At 45.1% G+C, this 17,612-nt stretch overlaps 1 protein-coding gene across 2 annotated transcripts; it reads right to left on the bottom strand.

Moving 5' to 3' along the window:
* Positions 1 to 350: 350 nt before the first annotated feature.
* MFSD9 (major facilitator superfamily domain containing 9) lies at positions 351 to 17,285 on the bottom strand. 2 transcript variants are annotated; one of them, XM_047068445.1, is made up of 7 exons: positions 17,080 to 17,168; positions 14,206 to 14,336; positions 11,770 to 11,857; positions 10,519 to 10,562; positions 10,072 to 10,201; positions 7,339 to 7,548; positions 351 to 4,162 (listed from the first exon to the last, which is right to left on the bottom strand). In XM_047068445.1, exons 3-7 carry the CDS (start codon positions 11,837 to 11,839, stop codon positions 3,372 to 3,374), a joined length of 1,245 nt encoding a protein of 414 aa, XP_046924401.1. In that variant the 5' UTR covers positions 11,840 to 11,857; positions 14,206 to 14,336; positions 17,080 to 17,168; the 3' UTR covers positions 351 to 3,371. The 2 variants fall into 2 exon arrangements, with proteins under 2 accessions (XP_046924401.1, XP_046924400.1); XM_047068444.1 differs by lacking the exon at positions 14,206 to 14,336 and having other exon boundaries at positions 17,080 to 17,285.
* Between the last annotated feature and the right edge of the window lie 327 nt (positions 17,286 to 17,612).

The raw sequence follows: 17,612 nt of genomic DNA, 5'->3' as shown, positions 1-17,612 counted from the left end.
GCCAGGAATGCCCTGATCCCTTTGTGAATTTTGCTCATCTCTCTGGACTTGAGGGCGAGGTATACCTTCCTTCTGTGGAGAAGGCCAAGTATTCAGAACCCAAAACCCTGAGGCTGAGTCACAGAACTTATAAGTTGTGGCTGGCATAATGGTGAAAGGGTGCCATTTCCTTTATAAACTTCTCAGGCAAGTTCAATGCCCCTAAAATAAGATTCCATATAATATTAAGTTGAATCATGTGAAACTGCGGTTATTTTTGACTTAGAAAAATGGCAATTTCATGTGGCTCAACCTACATACTTCGGAAATTTTACACAAGTTACTCAAGAGCTTAAAAACAAAACAACGCAAACTTTAACACAAACTTTAATTGAGCAGATTTAATTTCCCTGAGATAATATTCCATAAGTCATACAAATACTGTCCATTAGACCAGTGGTTTTAAAAATTTACTGTACATACAAAGCAGCTGGGTATCTTGTGAGAGTGGTTCCCAGCAGCTCTGTGGTGGGGCATGAGTTTACACATCTAACAAACTCCAGGGGATGTGGACGTTGCTGGTTCCTGGAACATACTTTTGAAGAGCAATACATTGGACCACGTAAGAGGAACTCCAGGCATATATCAGTGGTACTGTGGGTTTGGTCCAGACCATCGCAATACAGTGGATATTGCAATAAATCGAGTAAAATGCATTTTTTGGTTTCTTATGTATAAAACTTATGTTTATACTACAGTGTAGTCTATTAACTTTACAGTAGCATTATGTCTAAAAAAAACAATGTCCATACCTTAGTGAAGAATACTTTCTTGCTAAAAAATGCCAACCACCCTCTGAGCTTTCCGTGAGTGGTAATCTTTTTGCTGGTTGGAGGATCTTTTCTCAATGTTGATCAGGGTGGTGGTTGCTGAAGGCTGGGGTGGCTGTGGCAATTTCTTAACGTAAGACAGCAAGGAAGTTTGCCACATCGATTGATTCTTCCTTTGCCTTGAACACTTATGGGCCACGGAAGGGTTGTTAACTGGACCGATTTCAGTACTGTTGGGTCTCAAGAAATAGGGAGGCCCGAGGAGAGGGCGAGAGACAGGCGACCAGCCAATTGGTAAAGCAGTTGGAACACATAACAAGTATTGATTAAATTCACCATCTTATATGGGTGTGGTTCATGGCACCCCAAAACAGTTATGAGAGGAAAACCTAAGATCACTGATCACATATCACCAGACCAAATACAGTGAAAAAACTGGAAATATTGTGCGAATGACCAAAACGTGACACAGAGACACAAAGCGAGCAAATGCTATTGAAAAAAATGGCGCAAACAGACTTGCTTGATGCAGGGTTACCACAAGCCTTCGGTTTGTAAAAAACACAGTATCTGTGATGCACAATAAAATGAGGTGCAATAAGACAAAGTATGCCTGCATAATATTTCTCAAAAAAAACATAAGTGTGGAGAATAACGAAAATGTTTCTCTACTCTTCTGTACTAAGATCAACCCTGGTTTTCGGGATTTCCAGAGATCTGGTTAATTGTAAAGCCTTAATAAATTTGTAGGCTTTATTTAACTTCAAAATTAAAGTCCTATGATTTCAAACATTTAATAATGACTATATTAAAGAGTGCTTAAGAAACTTGTCTATTTCTGAGTGCACAGAAAGGATAATCTTTGGAGAAATTCTACTTCATTGCATAAACCCATGATTACTTCTTGTCTTTTGCGTCTAACCTCTATGATGATTTGGTGTGCTCCTTAAGGGCCAACACCATTGTATATCATATTTTGGTGTCACCAAAAGCACTTAGCGCTTATATAAAAGTTCACAATTATAACACTTAATAAAAAGTTAATATTTTCTTTGCAGCCAGATAGGAGAAAGGACAATCTTCAAACATCCAATTAATTCTTTCTCATAAAGGTATGAGTTTACCCCACACACAACTTCTAAAAATAGAGAAACATTTTTTTTTCTGCTTTACATACTAGTATTAACGTTACAACTGATTAGTGTACTAAAGTATCATTTACAATTGTACATGTGTTAGGCTGAGAACAGGAATAAGTTCCTAGTGGACCACTTAAAAAAAATGAAGGGAATATGAACTGTGGTAGTTTGGGTGAGGAAAATAGAAGGGGCTCCAAAGTAATTTTTATTAATGGCTGACATCATCCAAATAGCAAGAGCCTCGCAGATGCTCTTGTGAGTTTGTGCCAACCTTCACTCTGGGCCTCTGGGCTGGACCCTGGGGACCTACTTTTGGAATGGCAGTTTGGGCCTAGGAAAAGGCACACCAAAATATTTCCCTGTAGATCAGCATAGCTCTTTCGTTCCCAGTTGTGATACTAAAAAGAGATAAAGGAAATGACTTTTAACATAAGATGCTGTAGAACTAAGATCCCTCTGATGAGGCATGACACCTGACTCTTACACTGCATGAGATGTCATCTTAAAGGCATTCCTGTGCTTTGGCTTCTCCACTGGGCTCTACCACCATCCAACTGATGCACCTGCTGGACCACTGGCTTCTGGGAGCAGTTCATGCCCGATAATCCAGGGAGAACTGGCCAGACGAACAACAACCAGCTCTCTGTAGAGCGTGGGGCTTCAGAGGCAGTGGACACAGGGGACGGGGCCCAGGAACCTGTTTCTCCTCTTATGGAGCATGACTGCCAAGAGCTCGGGGAAATGTCACACACTGTGATCATTTAATTTTAATAGTTCGAACTGGGTTAGCTATTCATAAACACAACCAAGTTTCTGGCTTTTGACTTGACTCAAAACCAGTATGGTCTCTGAATGATCCTTTTTCTGCCTCCATGAGAAAGTGCAAGTGGTGCTGATAAAATACAGGTTTCTGGGCCTTCCCGAGGCCCCCCGAATCAGTCTCTGGGGCCAGCTATCTGATTTTCCTGGTTTCCCAGGGGGAACTAGAACTCATAACCTTGTTATGACTTGAGAAAGTGACAGGCGAGTTTCAGTAAAGCAGCTTCTTCCATCTCTAGGATTCTCATAGCAGAAAGGCCCCCTCTTAGTTTACGCATTTTGAAATGACACCTGTGTCCCAGTGGATCACTTTATTAACGTGATACCCTAATTTTTACTTAGCAGGGGACCATATCACCTTCTGTTAACCTACCACCATCCCCCTCTCCCAAAGCTGGTAGTGCTTTCCCTGGAAAATTTTAACCCCGCTGGTTGGGTGCGAAGAGGAGATTTTACAGAATGTTTAATACCTTCCCCTTTGACAAAGATGACTTCTGATCATCCAGCAGGATGGACCCGGACGTCTATCGACGCGGGACACCCGCTGGGGAACCATCCCTCCTTCACAGCCTCGGAGTTGGTTTCTTGCCTGTCCACTTCCATTCTACTCGCTTTTTAATTTGTCTCTGCCCCCACGCCCATAGCGGGGTCTGTTCACTGACATTATGAAAATCGCCACGAGGGCCAGGACAGCCCCCAGGCTGGGGGGCCCGCATGGGCTGACCTCCTGCGCGACTCCCGAAAGGAGGGGGGCGACGATCCGGCCCACGGCCGTGACCGACTGCCCCACACCGATGACGGTGCCGCTGGCCTGCGCCCCTCCTGCAGCCAGCTGTAGGTCGGTGATGCAGGTCCTGCCCACGGCGGTGGAGACGGCCAGCAGCGAGGCGCAGAGCACGGCCACGGCCACCGTGTGGGTGGCGGCGTGCAGCAGCAGCAGCAGGCAGGTGAGCGCGCTCGAGTGCAGCAGGACCGCGTGGCCGTCATGCCGGTAGAGCCGCAGGATGGGCCCCAGCGCCAGGCCGGCCAGGGTGCCCAGGGCGCTGCTGTAGCTGATGAGGTAGCCGGCCGCCCGCGGCCGCACCCCGAAGCGCTCCTGCAGGCCCACCACGAAGTTACTGTAGTAGAGCATGGCCGCCACGGCCATCAGCAAGCGCACCATAAAGATGTCCCACATTTCGGAAAATATCAGGCTCTTCATGTCCCGCAGGGTGGAAGCGACCTCCACCCAGGGCGGCCTGGCAGGCTTCCCACTGGCCCTGCTCTGGCAGGGGGCGGCCGCTTCCTGCACTTCGCAGTCTGTCTTCCCCCAAAGTGTGGGGTTCTTACCCACTGGCAGGCCTTTTTCTGTACTGGTGAGCTCAGCATCCCGCCATGGAAACAGCCAAACCAGCCCTGTTAAGACAGCATAGGATCAGTCACAGCAGGCTGCCCGCCCTGAATCCCACAGCGCCCCCACGGGGGTGAGCAATTGTAAGGGATTGCTACTCTGTATTTCTGTATTAGTATGTTTACCCATCTGTATTTTTGAATCCAGTTTTTAACTATTCCCACAGCTCCTTCTACCCCATTTTGATCGCAGAATTCTGCGATTCACCTAAAAAAACCAAAACCTACACCTACAAAATGTTCACTTTTTTCCCATCTCAAGAGCTGGTTTCCTATATCATGCAATATCTAAGTTCTCATGCTGTGTGTTTAAATTCTTCCCATCATTACCTTCTAATTCTCCACCTATCCACTATCTACCTACCCATCCATCCACCCATTCATTCACCACCCGTATTTCATCCGTTCGAATACTGAATATTTATGCCTCCTAAATGCTCAATTCTGTGCTGAATAGTAGGAATATATTAACCAACAAGACCAGGCCTATACAATCCCTGCCCTCAAGGAATTTAAGTCTAAAAGGGGGGTTGGACAAGCAAAGCAACTGGATTACAGGGTAAGTGCTAAGTTAGGGGAAGCACAGGATGCTGTGAACAGACACAGCCGGGGAGGGACAGCTTGACACCCAGGGCCCATCAGAAAGCACCTGCTTGGATCTGCCCCTAGTCAAGGCCATCATGTGCTTTCGTGAGTCACACCTCAAAATCTCTGGGGGTGCCATTCTCACGGACCGTGATGCATGACCTGACACAGCAACTCCATTCCTATTCGGATAATCCCACCTCCACCCTTGTGGCTGGCACATTCCTGCCATGATTGTTTTATTTATCCCATGCCATCCAAGTAGAATGACCTATTGGCATGGCCAATCCATGCCCCCAAATGTCTTAAAACTGAATTCCGGCTTGCCATTCTACGATATCTTTTCCAAACTCATGCTGTTGGGTTCTCAGTCCTTCCACACTTAAATTCAACTTGGACCAGTGACCATTCAGGCCACCTCATGCTGTTTTCAGCAGCTACATCTGTGTGTGTGTGGTTTCTCCAAATATAGTACAGGTGGACTATTAGCCAGGGACTAATTTAGGACAGGAAACTAACCACGCAAGAATGCAGGCCTGGACTTTCCACCTCTTCTGATCTTTAAAAGGGCCCTCAGACATTTCATAGAACCTTGATAAAAATGAGAAAGGCTTGTCCCTGGAAGACTGAGAGGAGGAGTATAATTAAAATAATAGTAAGATGATAATCATGACAGCAACTAACATTTACTGAGGGCTTCCCATACTCGACTCAGAGGGGTGAGCTGCTTGTGTGCAAGGCCTATGGTGTTCGTCCTAACAAGCACAGGAGTGTTGTCACCCTGTTTTACGGATGAGGAACTGAGGCAACCCACCCAAGGCCCACGCTAAAAAGTGGCAAAGCAGGAATCTGAATCTAAGTCTGTTAGACTTCTGTCTGAAAACAGAAATCGTGGAAAAAAGACATAAAAGGCCTTTCTCAGGCAACGGGGCAGATCAGACAGAGGATATGAGAAGCTGAAGGGGTAAAGAGGGTTGAGGAAAACAGTTGAAGTTGTTGAGGGGAAAAAAAACAAAAACAGAAACAAACACCGTGCACTGAGTTCAATGCACTGTTAGGCCAAAGCCCCGTGTGAGACACCGTCTGCTCTCCAGCCCCTCACCCCCCCTTGTTCTCTGCTATTTCCTGCATCAGCTTGGTCCAGCGACCTCCACATTTCTTAAGAGTGTAAGATAAATCCCTATTACTTTTTTTAGCCATCGTGGTTGAGAACGCTTGCAGGTGAATGTATCCCTGACTGACTCAGACCCATTCACAGGCTTAGGTGAGGACAAAATATTAAACAGCAGCACTACTGGAGAATCCAAAACAGCACTCCATAATCATGTTCTTCGTTTACACACTGACTTCTGACTTCAAGCGCTATCGCATTCATCACATTCCTTCGTGTGGGAAGGTACCTGGCCACACCAACTGGTCAGGTGCTTAAAGTATTATCTAGATTTACACTAATCCATCAGACTTCGCCTCCTGGTTGAGGTTGCAGGTTAAACTTCTGGCAGGAAATCATAAAGTATTCTTGTGAGGACTGACACTGAACCCACGAACTCTGCTTCCTGAGTGTGAAATCCTAGCTCAACATGGAAGTTATCACTCAATGTGGAGCCTTGAATACAAAGACTGAAAATGGTGCAGTAGGTTAGCGTTACATTTAAGAAAAACTGAATAACGTGAATCACTCTTCTTGCTTATAAAGTTGTTCATCTAAGGCTCATCCACGTTCCAGTCTCTGGGCAAAGAGGTTCATCTTCTTTGCTTTAGGTAACTGACCCTGTATCCAGGGGCTCACAGTCCAGTCAGTATTCTTTGATTCATCAAATATTATTGAGTTCAGTTTTATGCCTGGCATGTTCTGGGCAGGAGTGACAACAATGAGCAAACCCCTATGCCTGTGTGTTTACTTTCTAATGGTATGTGTGGGGAGGTGGGGAGGAGAGGGACAGAAAGAATAGAGGCAAGAAAACAAATTTCTAATATAATTTCAGAAGTGCTGTCAAGAAAATGGGAGTTATTTTAAACAGGATCATCAGGGGAGGCCTTTCCAAGGAAGAAAATATTTGACACCTGAATGATAAGAAGAAAGACCCAGTAAAGATATTTGGGAAGAATGCTGTAGGCGGAGGAAAGAGCAAATTGCAGTGCCCTCCTGTGGGAATGAGCCTGGTGTGTGTGAGGTCGACCAGGAAGCCAGTGTGGCTGACGCATACGAAGGGAGGCAGAGTGAGGGGCAGGGCCAGCTCACCACTACGCTGGCTGTATGAGACACATATGTGCTTTTAGCATGATGGAAAGACATGGAGGGGGGGGTCTGTAGCAGGGGATGAAGTGGTCCAACTTCAAATTATAAGTCTACTTATTCTAAGGTGAAAGGTGAAGGGGGTTAAGAATATGCTTAACAGGATGAACACGGAGTCATGTACAGAATGGCTGAATCACTGTATTGTACGCCTGAAACTAATAGAACACTGTATGTTAACTAGAGTGGAACAACAACAAAAATCCGCCTATTTTAAGAACAACAAATTGTAAGGAGATAAAAGTAAATCAGTGTGAATGCATAAACTAAACAGTCTTCTTATGATGAAATGTCAACTTACCAGCATTGAGAATGAAGACAGAAAAACAGATGAAGGCTGTTAGATAAAATCCACCATCTAACTCAGTAAGATATCCACCAACCATGGGGCCCAAGATGAAGCCCACACCAGAGGCTGCATTGAACTGTCCAATTACTAGGGGTCGTTCCTTCTCTGCAACCAGATCAGAGAGCAGAGCTCTTGAAATGGAGAGTGTGTGTTTAAAAATACCTGTAAGGGGACAAGAAACATGCTCTGTGACATTTTTCAGACCAAAAGTATCTTGCATTTCATCTCTATCACTGACAAGAGTTCTAGTCTCCACTCTCTTTGAATGTCTAAGCTCTGCAGTTTGATGCCTCCGTGACTGGACTCCCGGTCGAGCCCCACGGTCCTAGTTGGTCAACTTACCCCTGGTGGTGAAGCCCTGAATCCTCAGCTTCCCCACCTCCCACCCTGACATCCCAGTATCTCCGGTCCTCTCTGTTAGCCAAGTGCAATTCATGGTGACTTCTCTACAGAGATGTATCATTCTTTATTCATTTACTCTGTGAATAAACATTCACTGCATACCTACTATACGTCCAGCATTAACTTTGACCCTTGACACAAATGTATCTATCTTCACAGAGCCTGTGTGTGTGTGTGTGTGTGTGTGTATGTGTATAAAGGTGATAATTGCTACAGAGAGAAACAGAACAGGCAAGAAGGATAGGGAGTAAAAATATAAAAATATGATGACACGGTCATCTAAACAATACCAACTGATTTTCTATTAGCGAGAGGGTTATGAATTGGTTGACTAAACAAACTGAAAGCTGTGACATGGCTTAATAAGAGATTCAATTATATGTTACAACTTCATATTCCTCCTACTTCTGCTGATGTATTTGACTTGTCTGCGCCCATACTCCCATACGCTGAACAGACTGTGCATTCTGGTAACACAGCTTGCCCACAATGTCGATTGATGCATAGCAGGCACTCGATCAATGCTCCTGCAGGGTCTGCCTGAATTTTCTCCCAACTGTGATGTAACACAACAGTTTCCAGCGATCTTCTTGAAAGAAGTTTAACTCCGCACATCACTCTGCCAGCACACTGATGCTGGGTTCTATACCCAGCTGTGTCTAAACATCAGAGAGGGTGTTTGCCTGATAACCAGCCTCTCTGGGAAACAAACTTATAAATCCCTTTGGTAATTAGGTAGAGAGACTCTCTCTAGACCTATTTCCTTGAATGTGAGAAAGGACGGGGCCGGAAGATGATTCCTAAGAGGCTTGATAGATTATGTTCCTGTGATTATAGTACTGTGTTTATTTTGAAATGATACCGATGTTGGGTTCACCTCACACACCTAAGGAAGGAGGAATGTGGTGAGAGTATGCGGTGAGAAACCGACGAGCTTTTCAGAGGCTGGGCTAGGGGACAAAGGGAGGAGGGGAAAACCAAAGGTCTGCTTCTGGTACTTCAACCTCCCTCAGGTTCACCTTCAGGATACAAGGACCTGAATCTACACAGGACATTGCGTGGCACAACCCCTGCAAGGCTTCCCAGGGCTCCCTCACATCCCTGGGCCACCAAGCACTGTAGAGGTCCCCATAGCAAGAAAGAATTTTTATGTATAGCTCTCCTGTTGGCAAAGAATATGACGTTCACCTAACAGAACTATCATTACTCAAACCAGGCTCACGTCATATTAAATAAAAACATTTTAATGACTATTCACATTCAAAGCAAAGACCTTCATAAACATTTTTTTTGGGGGGGGGTCAATAGAAAGGCGCAGCATGAATCCTGGAGGGTAAACTCAAAAGACTTGAAGAGTAAGAACGTATGTGACGGAAATGGGGTGAAAATCCCAAATAAGGTGATCATTAACTGCATGTCAAAAGGACTTATTTTATGCTCTGTTCCTTTGGGGTGTTAGTTAAAAACAAGCAGCTTCACTGAATATGGGCAGAGGTCCAGTGCTGCAAACTCGTCCACAGGGCAGCAGTCTGTCAGTGCTCTATTGAGTAAGGGGAGAAAGAAACACTGAAACTCTAGGGCTCTCACAACTGAGAAAGGCAAAGAGAGAATAAAAAGCTTCCACAGGAACTGCCTACGCACCACACTATGACGGCATTCACAAGTGGTGTCTCAAAGAAAGGACAAAATGTTTCAATGAATGGACAAAATAAAAGCTATTTCGAAAATGCCAGAAACATTCAACGTTAGTTTGGAAACAGAAACCAACCCATGAGCCATGAGCCACTACATTGTCATCCTAGTCTCTCCCTCAAGCAGCAGCCAGATTCACAGAAGGCTGTGGGAAAGCCATAGCCGTAAATCTCCACTTGAAGTCAGGAAGCCCAATTTCAAAACCATCAGCTCGCCAAGAGAAAGAACGGTAACCACAGTGCTGGCCAAAGACGTTGAACAAATTCTTACTGATTGACCGTACAGAGATCTGATCGATGGGAAGGAGACAGGTCTGTGCAGCCGCGTGATGATTCACACCGACAGACGGCAAGGGCTTCAGACTGTCATGTGCAAGCTTTGGAGCTCGGCACAAGTTAGCAGAGCCTGGCTGATACAAAGTGCTCCGCCACCAGCAGCGGCTGGTGTTGCACTCATTCTTGCTGTTGTCATTATTCTCTTTTTTACATAAGCTCTCATCAAGAAGGTAATTACCAGAAGGGAAGTCTCTTTCTACAGACACATGTAACTGACTTATTTTGAGTGAACACACACACAAAGGCAAGGACTCACCCACAGGGACTCTAGCAAGGACAAACAGGAACACATTGGTGGATGCTCCAAGAATCAGATAACCCAGGGCACTGAACAGAATGCACACCAGCAAGGAAGACCGTCTTCCAACCACATCACTCCAGCAGCCCTGAGGAAAGCAAGGAACACAGCAGGTCCACCACGACTATGGAAATGCCCCCAAAATGTTTTTAAATATTTTTAAAATTTATTTATTTTTGAGAGAGAAAGAGAGAGATCATGATGGGGGAGGGGCAGAGAGTGAGGAGACACAGAATCCGAAGCAGGCTCCAGGCTCCAAGAGTCAGCACAGAGCCCGAACTCACGAATGGTGAAATCATGACCTGAGTTGAAGTCAGACGCTTACCGACTGAGCCACCCAGGCAGGTGCCCTGAAATACCCCCAAAATGTGACCCAGATATGTTGCCAGATGGGAGATAACTTACCACCAATGTGCTAGAAAAGAGCTGCAAAATGCCATAGGAGGAGCCTACAAAAGACATCAGTAAATCAATAAAATCAGATGGACCCATCACAAAAAATGGATTAATATGGTAACAATTACAAAGAAATTAACAGAAAAACACTGGGGGTGGGGGGAGGACCATTTTTAAAAGGAAATTACCCTTTTTGTTTTCAGTTGGAAGAGTAAAGCAATACAATTTTTAATAAAAGACCTTCAAAAATAAAACTAAAGGAAGCAAAAGAGAGACTAAAGGTAAGGGCCACCCGCAGGGACTCTGAGAGAGAGGCCTTCTCCCACTTTGTGAGGATGTGCACCCCCAGCTGAGAGGACTGAACAGAGAGTACTTGGGGGGGGAGTAGAAATCTGAAATCAGCAAGAATTCTACTGAGTCTTAATCTGCTGTATTATCTCATATGCCTCCAACATTCCAGTTTTATAAAGAACTGACAATGTTTTACAGAGCGCTTTTACCCCCATTATGTCAAATAACACGTCCCTTCTGCTCTGCATAAATACCTTCGTGCTGCTGTGTGGTCCAGTATGATTCCACCTTCCAAGGAAGTACAAATCAGGGCATGGAGGACTTACCAAACATTTTGTACACAGCTGTCCCCAAACATTTGCTTATCTAGCCTGTGAATTACCAAGGGCTCTCAGTCTTAACAATTTCTTGTACATTAGCACAATCCCAAGCCCTATTTCCTGTCTCTTGGGTGAGTCAGTGACTTGCAGATGTGCAGTTTTTATGCTGCACAGGTAGAGGGACCCTAACAACCCCCTAAGATATGCCGGTGGTGGTACAGGAAGCTTGCAACCAATTTGTCAGGGCTCACCCCAAATCCCTTTGCCACATGGCTTGAGTTCTGTAGGTTGTGTTTCTCTGGTTCCTCGCATTAGGTTACAGGTTCCTGCAGGCAGGAGTCTATACCTATCCTTTAACATACACAGCCAGCTCCTTGGAGAGGCTCAGGAAGTACCTGTAATGTCACTCGTGGTAAGGGGAAGGGGATAATGCTAAACCTCGAAACCTTTCTGAACACAGGTAATCTAGGGAAAGACAAACTGCATTTGCTCCAGGGCAACATTTTTAAGTATTCTGAAAATCCCTTTTATCCCCTTTTCAATTTACCTTTGGATAATATTCAGCTAGAAGACTGATTTATTTTTTGGGGTCTTAGTCTAGAGGATTGAAAATTCAGCACTCTGAAAATGTGCAATATTAACCACTCACCTACTATTCCAGCAACTGTTGGACTTGCTCCAAGAGACTTGACATGAAGGCTCAATAAAGGCACGACCATGCTTACACCAAACAAATCCTAAACAATAAAACACTAATTAACTCCGATTGAAACTGCAGCTTAGGTGTTCTCGAAGTGGTAATCATAATAACAAACTGATTAAAAAAAATAAAAACAGGGGTGTCTGGGTGGCGCAGTCGGTTGAGTGTTAGACTTCAGCTCAGGTCATGATCTCGCGGTTCACAGGTTCGAGCCCCACATCAGGCTCTGTGTTGACGGCTCAGAGCCTGGAGCCTGCTTTGGATTCTGTGTCTCCCTCTCTCTCTGCCCCTCTGTTGCTCATGCTGTCTCTCAAAAATGAATAAACGTTAAAAAAATTAAAAAAGAAATAAAAACAATACCTAAAATTTTCAGCAAACAAGAAATTATAATTGTATCTGTAGCATGCTATACTCATCAGGTTAAAGTTATCAAAGAATCAAAATACAATGATAATGTTATAAGAATTGCTACGTGTAAATGCCTGATCCCCATAACCTAGAATCATTCAACCTCAGCTTCTCTGTAATTGATCCTTAATACTCAGGGAGGCTATGAGACAGAAGTTAAATAAAAAAAATGTTTGTGTGTAATGAAGTGGGAAAGGAAGTAGGGATAATGCATATTCCTTGGCAAAGCATCCCTTGCTTAATAATATGAATTTCCTCCCAGACTTAGGGAAGGCAACTAATCATGGTTTACAGCCTCACAAGGTAGTATCTGAAAAGAAAGTCTCAGCAAAGCAGGAAAGAGAAAGACAGCTGGAGTAGCAGGGAAAGCCAATGTTTCGCAGCTGGGTCAATGAAAGTGCATGGGATTTGGGGTCAGACAGTTTTCAGTTCCAGCTCCAACACTTCCTAAGCATGTGTGCTTGGAAAGTTATTGAATGTCACCAAGCATCAGTGCTGTCATCTGTAAAAAATGGGGATAATTTAATACCTGTCCGGTAGAAATATGATGTACATTAAAAGACATAATGGATGAGAAAGGTCTAACATGCAATAGAAGTTCACACATTTTTTCTCTTCTCCGGGACTGGGGATAAGTACTGATCCTTCCTGCTAGGTATTCTGAGTGAACAGGTAGATTGTTAATTTTTCCTTTAAGTTTTGTTCTCATTCCTACTTTACTTGGTTACTTTCTACAACTGGCTTAGAAGGAGGAAAGTACATTGGGCATACACACAGTTTTCTTTATATTCAGCCCGAATTCCTTTTGTTATAATCCTGGTTAAATACAAAGAAAGAAATGCATGAAAAATATTTTTTTCTTTGAGCCACAATGAATCTTTTGCCTGCCTCTTCTCCTGGTGGCTATACCTTCACCTAATTTTACAAACATGAATCTCTAAATGCACTTTTCAGTGGCCCTTTTTCATGGTGACATCTTTAGGTGGCCATATAGTTACTATCCAGTGTTCTTTTTTTTTTTTTTTTTCAACGTTTATTTATTTTTGGGACAGAGAGAGACAGAGCATGAACGGGGGAGGGGCAGAGAGAGAGGGAGACACAGAATCGGAAACAGGCTCCAGGCTCCGAGCCATCAGCCCAGAGCCTGACGCGGGGCTCGAACTCACGGACCGCGAGATCGTGACCTGGCTGAAGTCGGACGCTTAACCGACTGCGCCACCCAGGCGCCCCTATCCAGTGTTCTTAAATAGCCCATAAATTTATACAAGAACTACGGTTTATTATTTTGATATTAAGATTACTTAAAATTTCTTTTGGGTCTGAGTCAATGCCTTGTGGGGTTTTCTGTCAGCTTTGTGTCATCAGCCTACTGATGTATCATATCATTTAAAAGACACAAAATACATCAGTTACCTACTGAATTTTCTGATCTGTCAGAAAAGGAAACTCAATTGTCCAACAAAATTTTATTTTCCAAAAACTTCCCAGTGCCCCTTGTCATTTAACTTTCAAAACGTTATTCTAAATAAAGGATGGAAGAGAAATAACTAAGTAGGTTGAGATTTATGGAAGGTAATAAGAAAACATAGGCTCATGTGAGCCTGAAAAATATTATATTTCCAAGGAGGCTGGTGTTAGCTCTTTTGGGAAGTTGTGCTGTAAAACTGTCTTCCCTTGTACTATAAAAGGCAACCTCTCTCTTCCCGTGAATCCACACGCTCTTCAAAACCACCCACATTGTATGTGCTTTGAATGTTGCAACTGGTCACGTGCCTGTAACCATTTATAAGGAAATTAGGTGAGTGGGGATCGCTTACACCTTTCATGGGAACAGCTACATCTGTGTCAAAACCGGTGAATATGCTGTCCAGGATCTTTTTCAGGGTAGGAACCCTGAAAGTATTTTGTGATGAGTAAATTGCTAATAAGAGAATAAGAGACCTGACTACAGCTGATTAAATAAAATATGAACCTCACCGTGTATCTGGAGGAGAGGGACTGAAATCACAGATGTTAGCACCATCTTAGAATGGTAACCGAAAAGGGTCCAGAGGGCCTTCTTGGTCTTCCTTCTTAAACAGGTTGAAACCCGGAAGCCCAGATGAGAACTAAAAACAGAACACTTTGGCAAATGACTTCTTTAATCTTGTTCCCTTCCTCTCTTATTAATCCAAAACCATTTTCTCGAAAGTCTTAGGGCTCTTTACATCTCTAAATATATTAAAAGTAATAACTAAGTTATGTATAATATTCCTTAGATGTTAGCTAACAAAGAACCATTAGATCCTTCACGGATACCCAAAGCTGCACATATTTTAATTGCTTACATTTTCCATTAAAAAAAAAAAAAATCCCTATTCTCTTTTAACTTTTGGGAAATCTTACATTCTCCCCTGAACATATTAGAGACCTGATGATTCTCTTGAACAAATTATTAAAATTTTACATCAGTCTTGCTAAATGAGACTCGCTGTGTGCACAGCGCATACACAACGTATGAGAAGCTCTGAATATTCAAATCTGTGTTGGGACGCTGACCGTGATGAATGATCTGTGAATTTATTTAAAAAACTCAAACAATTTTGGGGGCGCCTGGGTGGCGCAGTCGGTTAAGCGTCCGACTTCAGCCAGGTCGCGATCTCGCGGTGCGTGAGTTCGAGCCCCGCGTCAGGCTCTGGGCTGATGGCTCAGAGCCTGGAGCCTGTTTCTGATTCTGTGTCTCCCTCTCTCTCTGCCCCTCCCCCGTTCATGCTCTGTCTCTCTCTGTCCCACAAATAAATAAACGTTGAAAAAAAAAATTTAAAAAAAAAAAAAAAAAAAAACTCAAACAATTTTGAATTTTAGGTCATGCTGGTTTCTCTGAACTCCAATCCGGACTTTCCAGGGGAGGGCCCAAATCCTCTTCCTCTGTAAGAACCAGACGGTAGGTAGTACCATATGAGAGAGGGAAGCAGTAGCTTACAGTACCCAGCTCCTACCAGAGGGTGGATGGCAGCCAACTCCCTTTCGAAATCTCCAGAACCACTCACACTCAATAGTTTTGAATTCTGGGTGACTAGAACGGAAAGTGGAAGAGGTATTTACACCCTGAAATTGAACTAAGATTAAGGAATGCCAAGCTGAGGCATTCTGGAACTGGAGGCACTGAGCCTGGGGCGGGGTAGGGTGGGCAAGGTGAACTGTAGGCAGAGTTTCCATGTGAAGTGCTGCCTTCCTGAGTGCTTCATGGCTCTGTGTTTACAGTGACCTGGTGAAAATGCTTTCATCATTGTCTTAACTATTAATTCAACATTAAAACTTTACAGGCTGATGAACACCTTGCAGTGAGGAGGGGGCAGGGAGACTGCCTTCCTGCTCGTCTCCTAGCTGAGCGTGGCTCAGCATCCAGACTCCATCATACTGGGGAGCAGTGGTCTTAACCTGCATCTGGGCAGAAAACGGTAATTCCTCTTTGCCAAGACCTAGTGACACTGGGGACTATTGACGGCCGAGGCAGTCTTCTCCCAGGGACGTTTAACCTGACTAGTTCCTTTTGTCATCAAGATACAGACTCAGCAAAGAGGAAATCCTACTGGACCTTTGTCCCAATTCTCCCCTAACATGGATCGGCTCACAACCAGAGCAAATGCACCGGGTCTAGACTTGGAAAGAGAGGAGTAAAGAGTTGGATCTCGGGTTCCTGGAGATAATGGCCCATGAACTACCAACACAAGCTTACTAGTAAGACAGTTAAATTCTTCCCAGCAGGGACTATGTATTACAATGATTGGAGCTCTAAAGCATCTACCACATAGCAGCTTTTCTGAAATTCTATCAATAATAAATGGATGGATGTATGGATGACTTCCTCCATCCTACACTCATCTTTCTAAGCTTTCCATTCTACATTGGAAATAATAATAACTGCCCTTTATTTAACCAGGACACACACACAAGTCATGAAAAAACCGAATCTGCGTTGTCCAATCTTTGTTGAAGGGCAGATGTGTATAATTCACTGTGGTTTGCATTTTTTTTGGTTGGTAATACAGGTGTGCTGTTTTGAAGGGACACATGCACCCCTATGCTTATAGCAGCCCTATCGACAATAGCCAAATATGGAAAGAGCCCAAATGTCCATCAAAGGATGAATGGATAAAGAAGATGTGTGTGTATATATATAGTGTGTGTGTATATATATATATATATATATATATATATATACAATGTAATACTCCAGTGTGTGTGTGTGTGTGTACACACACACACACACACACACACACACACACACACTGGAGTATTACTCGGCAATCAAAAAGACTGTGGTTTGCATTTTTAAACACTCAAGTCTACCAGGAATCCTAGTGTAAATGTGCCTAATTCTCTCCAAGTGGGGTCATCAACAGAGACTTCCCCGACCTGGCCTGACATAAAGGCCTGTGTATTCCTAGCACATTTACAGACACCAGATCAGCTAGACTTCCTCAAGCTTGCCCACCAGCCCTTACTGTCCACCCTGCATGCGCAGTACCTACCACAGCATCTAACACCTGGGGTCACCTTTGAGCCCGGCTGGATCACAGATCACACTTGAGGCTGGTGCTGGGGGTCTTTCAGAGGGCAAGAGGGGCACAGGAGCTGCGAACTGGGCCCTCTAGAAAGCGCTTAGGGGCAATAAAGCAATATGGCCTGGCAGAGCGAAGGGGTTTAGGAGCAAGAGGAGGCTTGAAAAGTAAGGAAGCACCACCAGGCGGATCGCAGGTTCCCAGCCCTGGCTGAACCTTACCACCGCTCGAGCTTCAAGAAAAAAACCACCCCTAATTGGGTTCCAGGTCCAGGACGCAGCCCTTCGACCTCAGCCCCGGAACTCACCAAGAAGCCCACCAGGTAAAGGCAGAGCAGGAAGCGGCGGGCTCTGACGGCACCGGCGCCAGGAGCCCGCGCCTCAGCCCCGGCACCCGGCTCCTGCCTTGGCTTCCGGGTAGCCGAGACCAGCCCCCCGGCCGAGGCCAGGCCGCGGCGACCCCCAGGCTCCATACGAACGCTGGCTGGGGGGCGCGGCCACCGCAGCCCCTGCCGGGAACCGCCCCCGCACGCCGGCCCCGCCCCGAGCGGAAGCGAACGGCGTGCGCCTGCGCAGAGGGTAGCTCCACGAGGCTGCGGGGCGGTGGTCCCGGAGAGGCGGGCCCCGTGCGCAGCCGCAGTTTGGGCCCGGGACGCGGAGCTGACGGCGCGCGCCCGTGGAGCGTGAGAGACGCGCCAGCTTTGTTGTGGTAATGATGATGCTTTATGTTTCCATGGACGGGAGGGTTCAGTAAAGAGCTTCACCAAAGAGTATGCCCCCCTCCGCGCCCCCCCCCCGACCCGGGTGGTGGCTGCCCAGCCTGGGAGACTCAAGACTTAGG

This window comes from Lynx rufus, unplaced genomic scaffold (genome assembly GCF_022079265.1).
Source record: "Lynx rufus isolate CCGP_SWC_20201006 ecotype Redwood Valley unplaced genomic scaffold, mLynRuf1.p SCAF_8, whole genome shotgun sequence".
Lineage (NCBI taxonomy): Eukaryota > Metazoa > Chordata > Mammalia > Carnivora > Felidae > Lynx > Lynx rufus.
The sequence above is the reverse complement of the archived record's forward strand: the minus strand, read 5'-3'. Positions and strand labels throughout refer to the sequence as shown.

Excerpts from the sequence above, each read along its gene's own strand:
- MFSD9 (XM_047068444.1), bottom strand. The coding sequence starts at position 17,244 with ATGGAGCCTGGGGGTCGCCGCGGCCTGGCCTCGGCCGGGGGGCTGGTC. Across the intron at positions 11,858-17,079 it reads TTTACCTGGTGGGCTTCTTG|GATTTGTTTGGTGTAAGCAT; the intron begins GTGAGTTCCGGG and ends TTTATTGTTTAG. Across the intron at positions 10,563-11,769 it reads AACAGTTGCTGGAATAGTAG|GCTCCTCCTATGGCATTTTG; the intron begins GTGAGTGGTTAA and ends TGTCTTTTGTAG.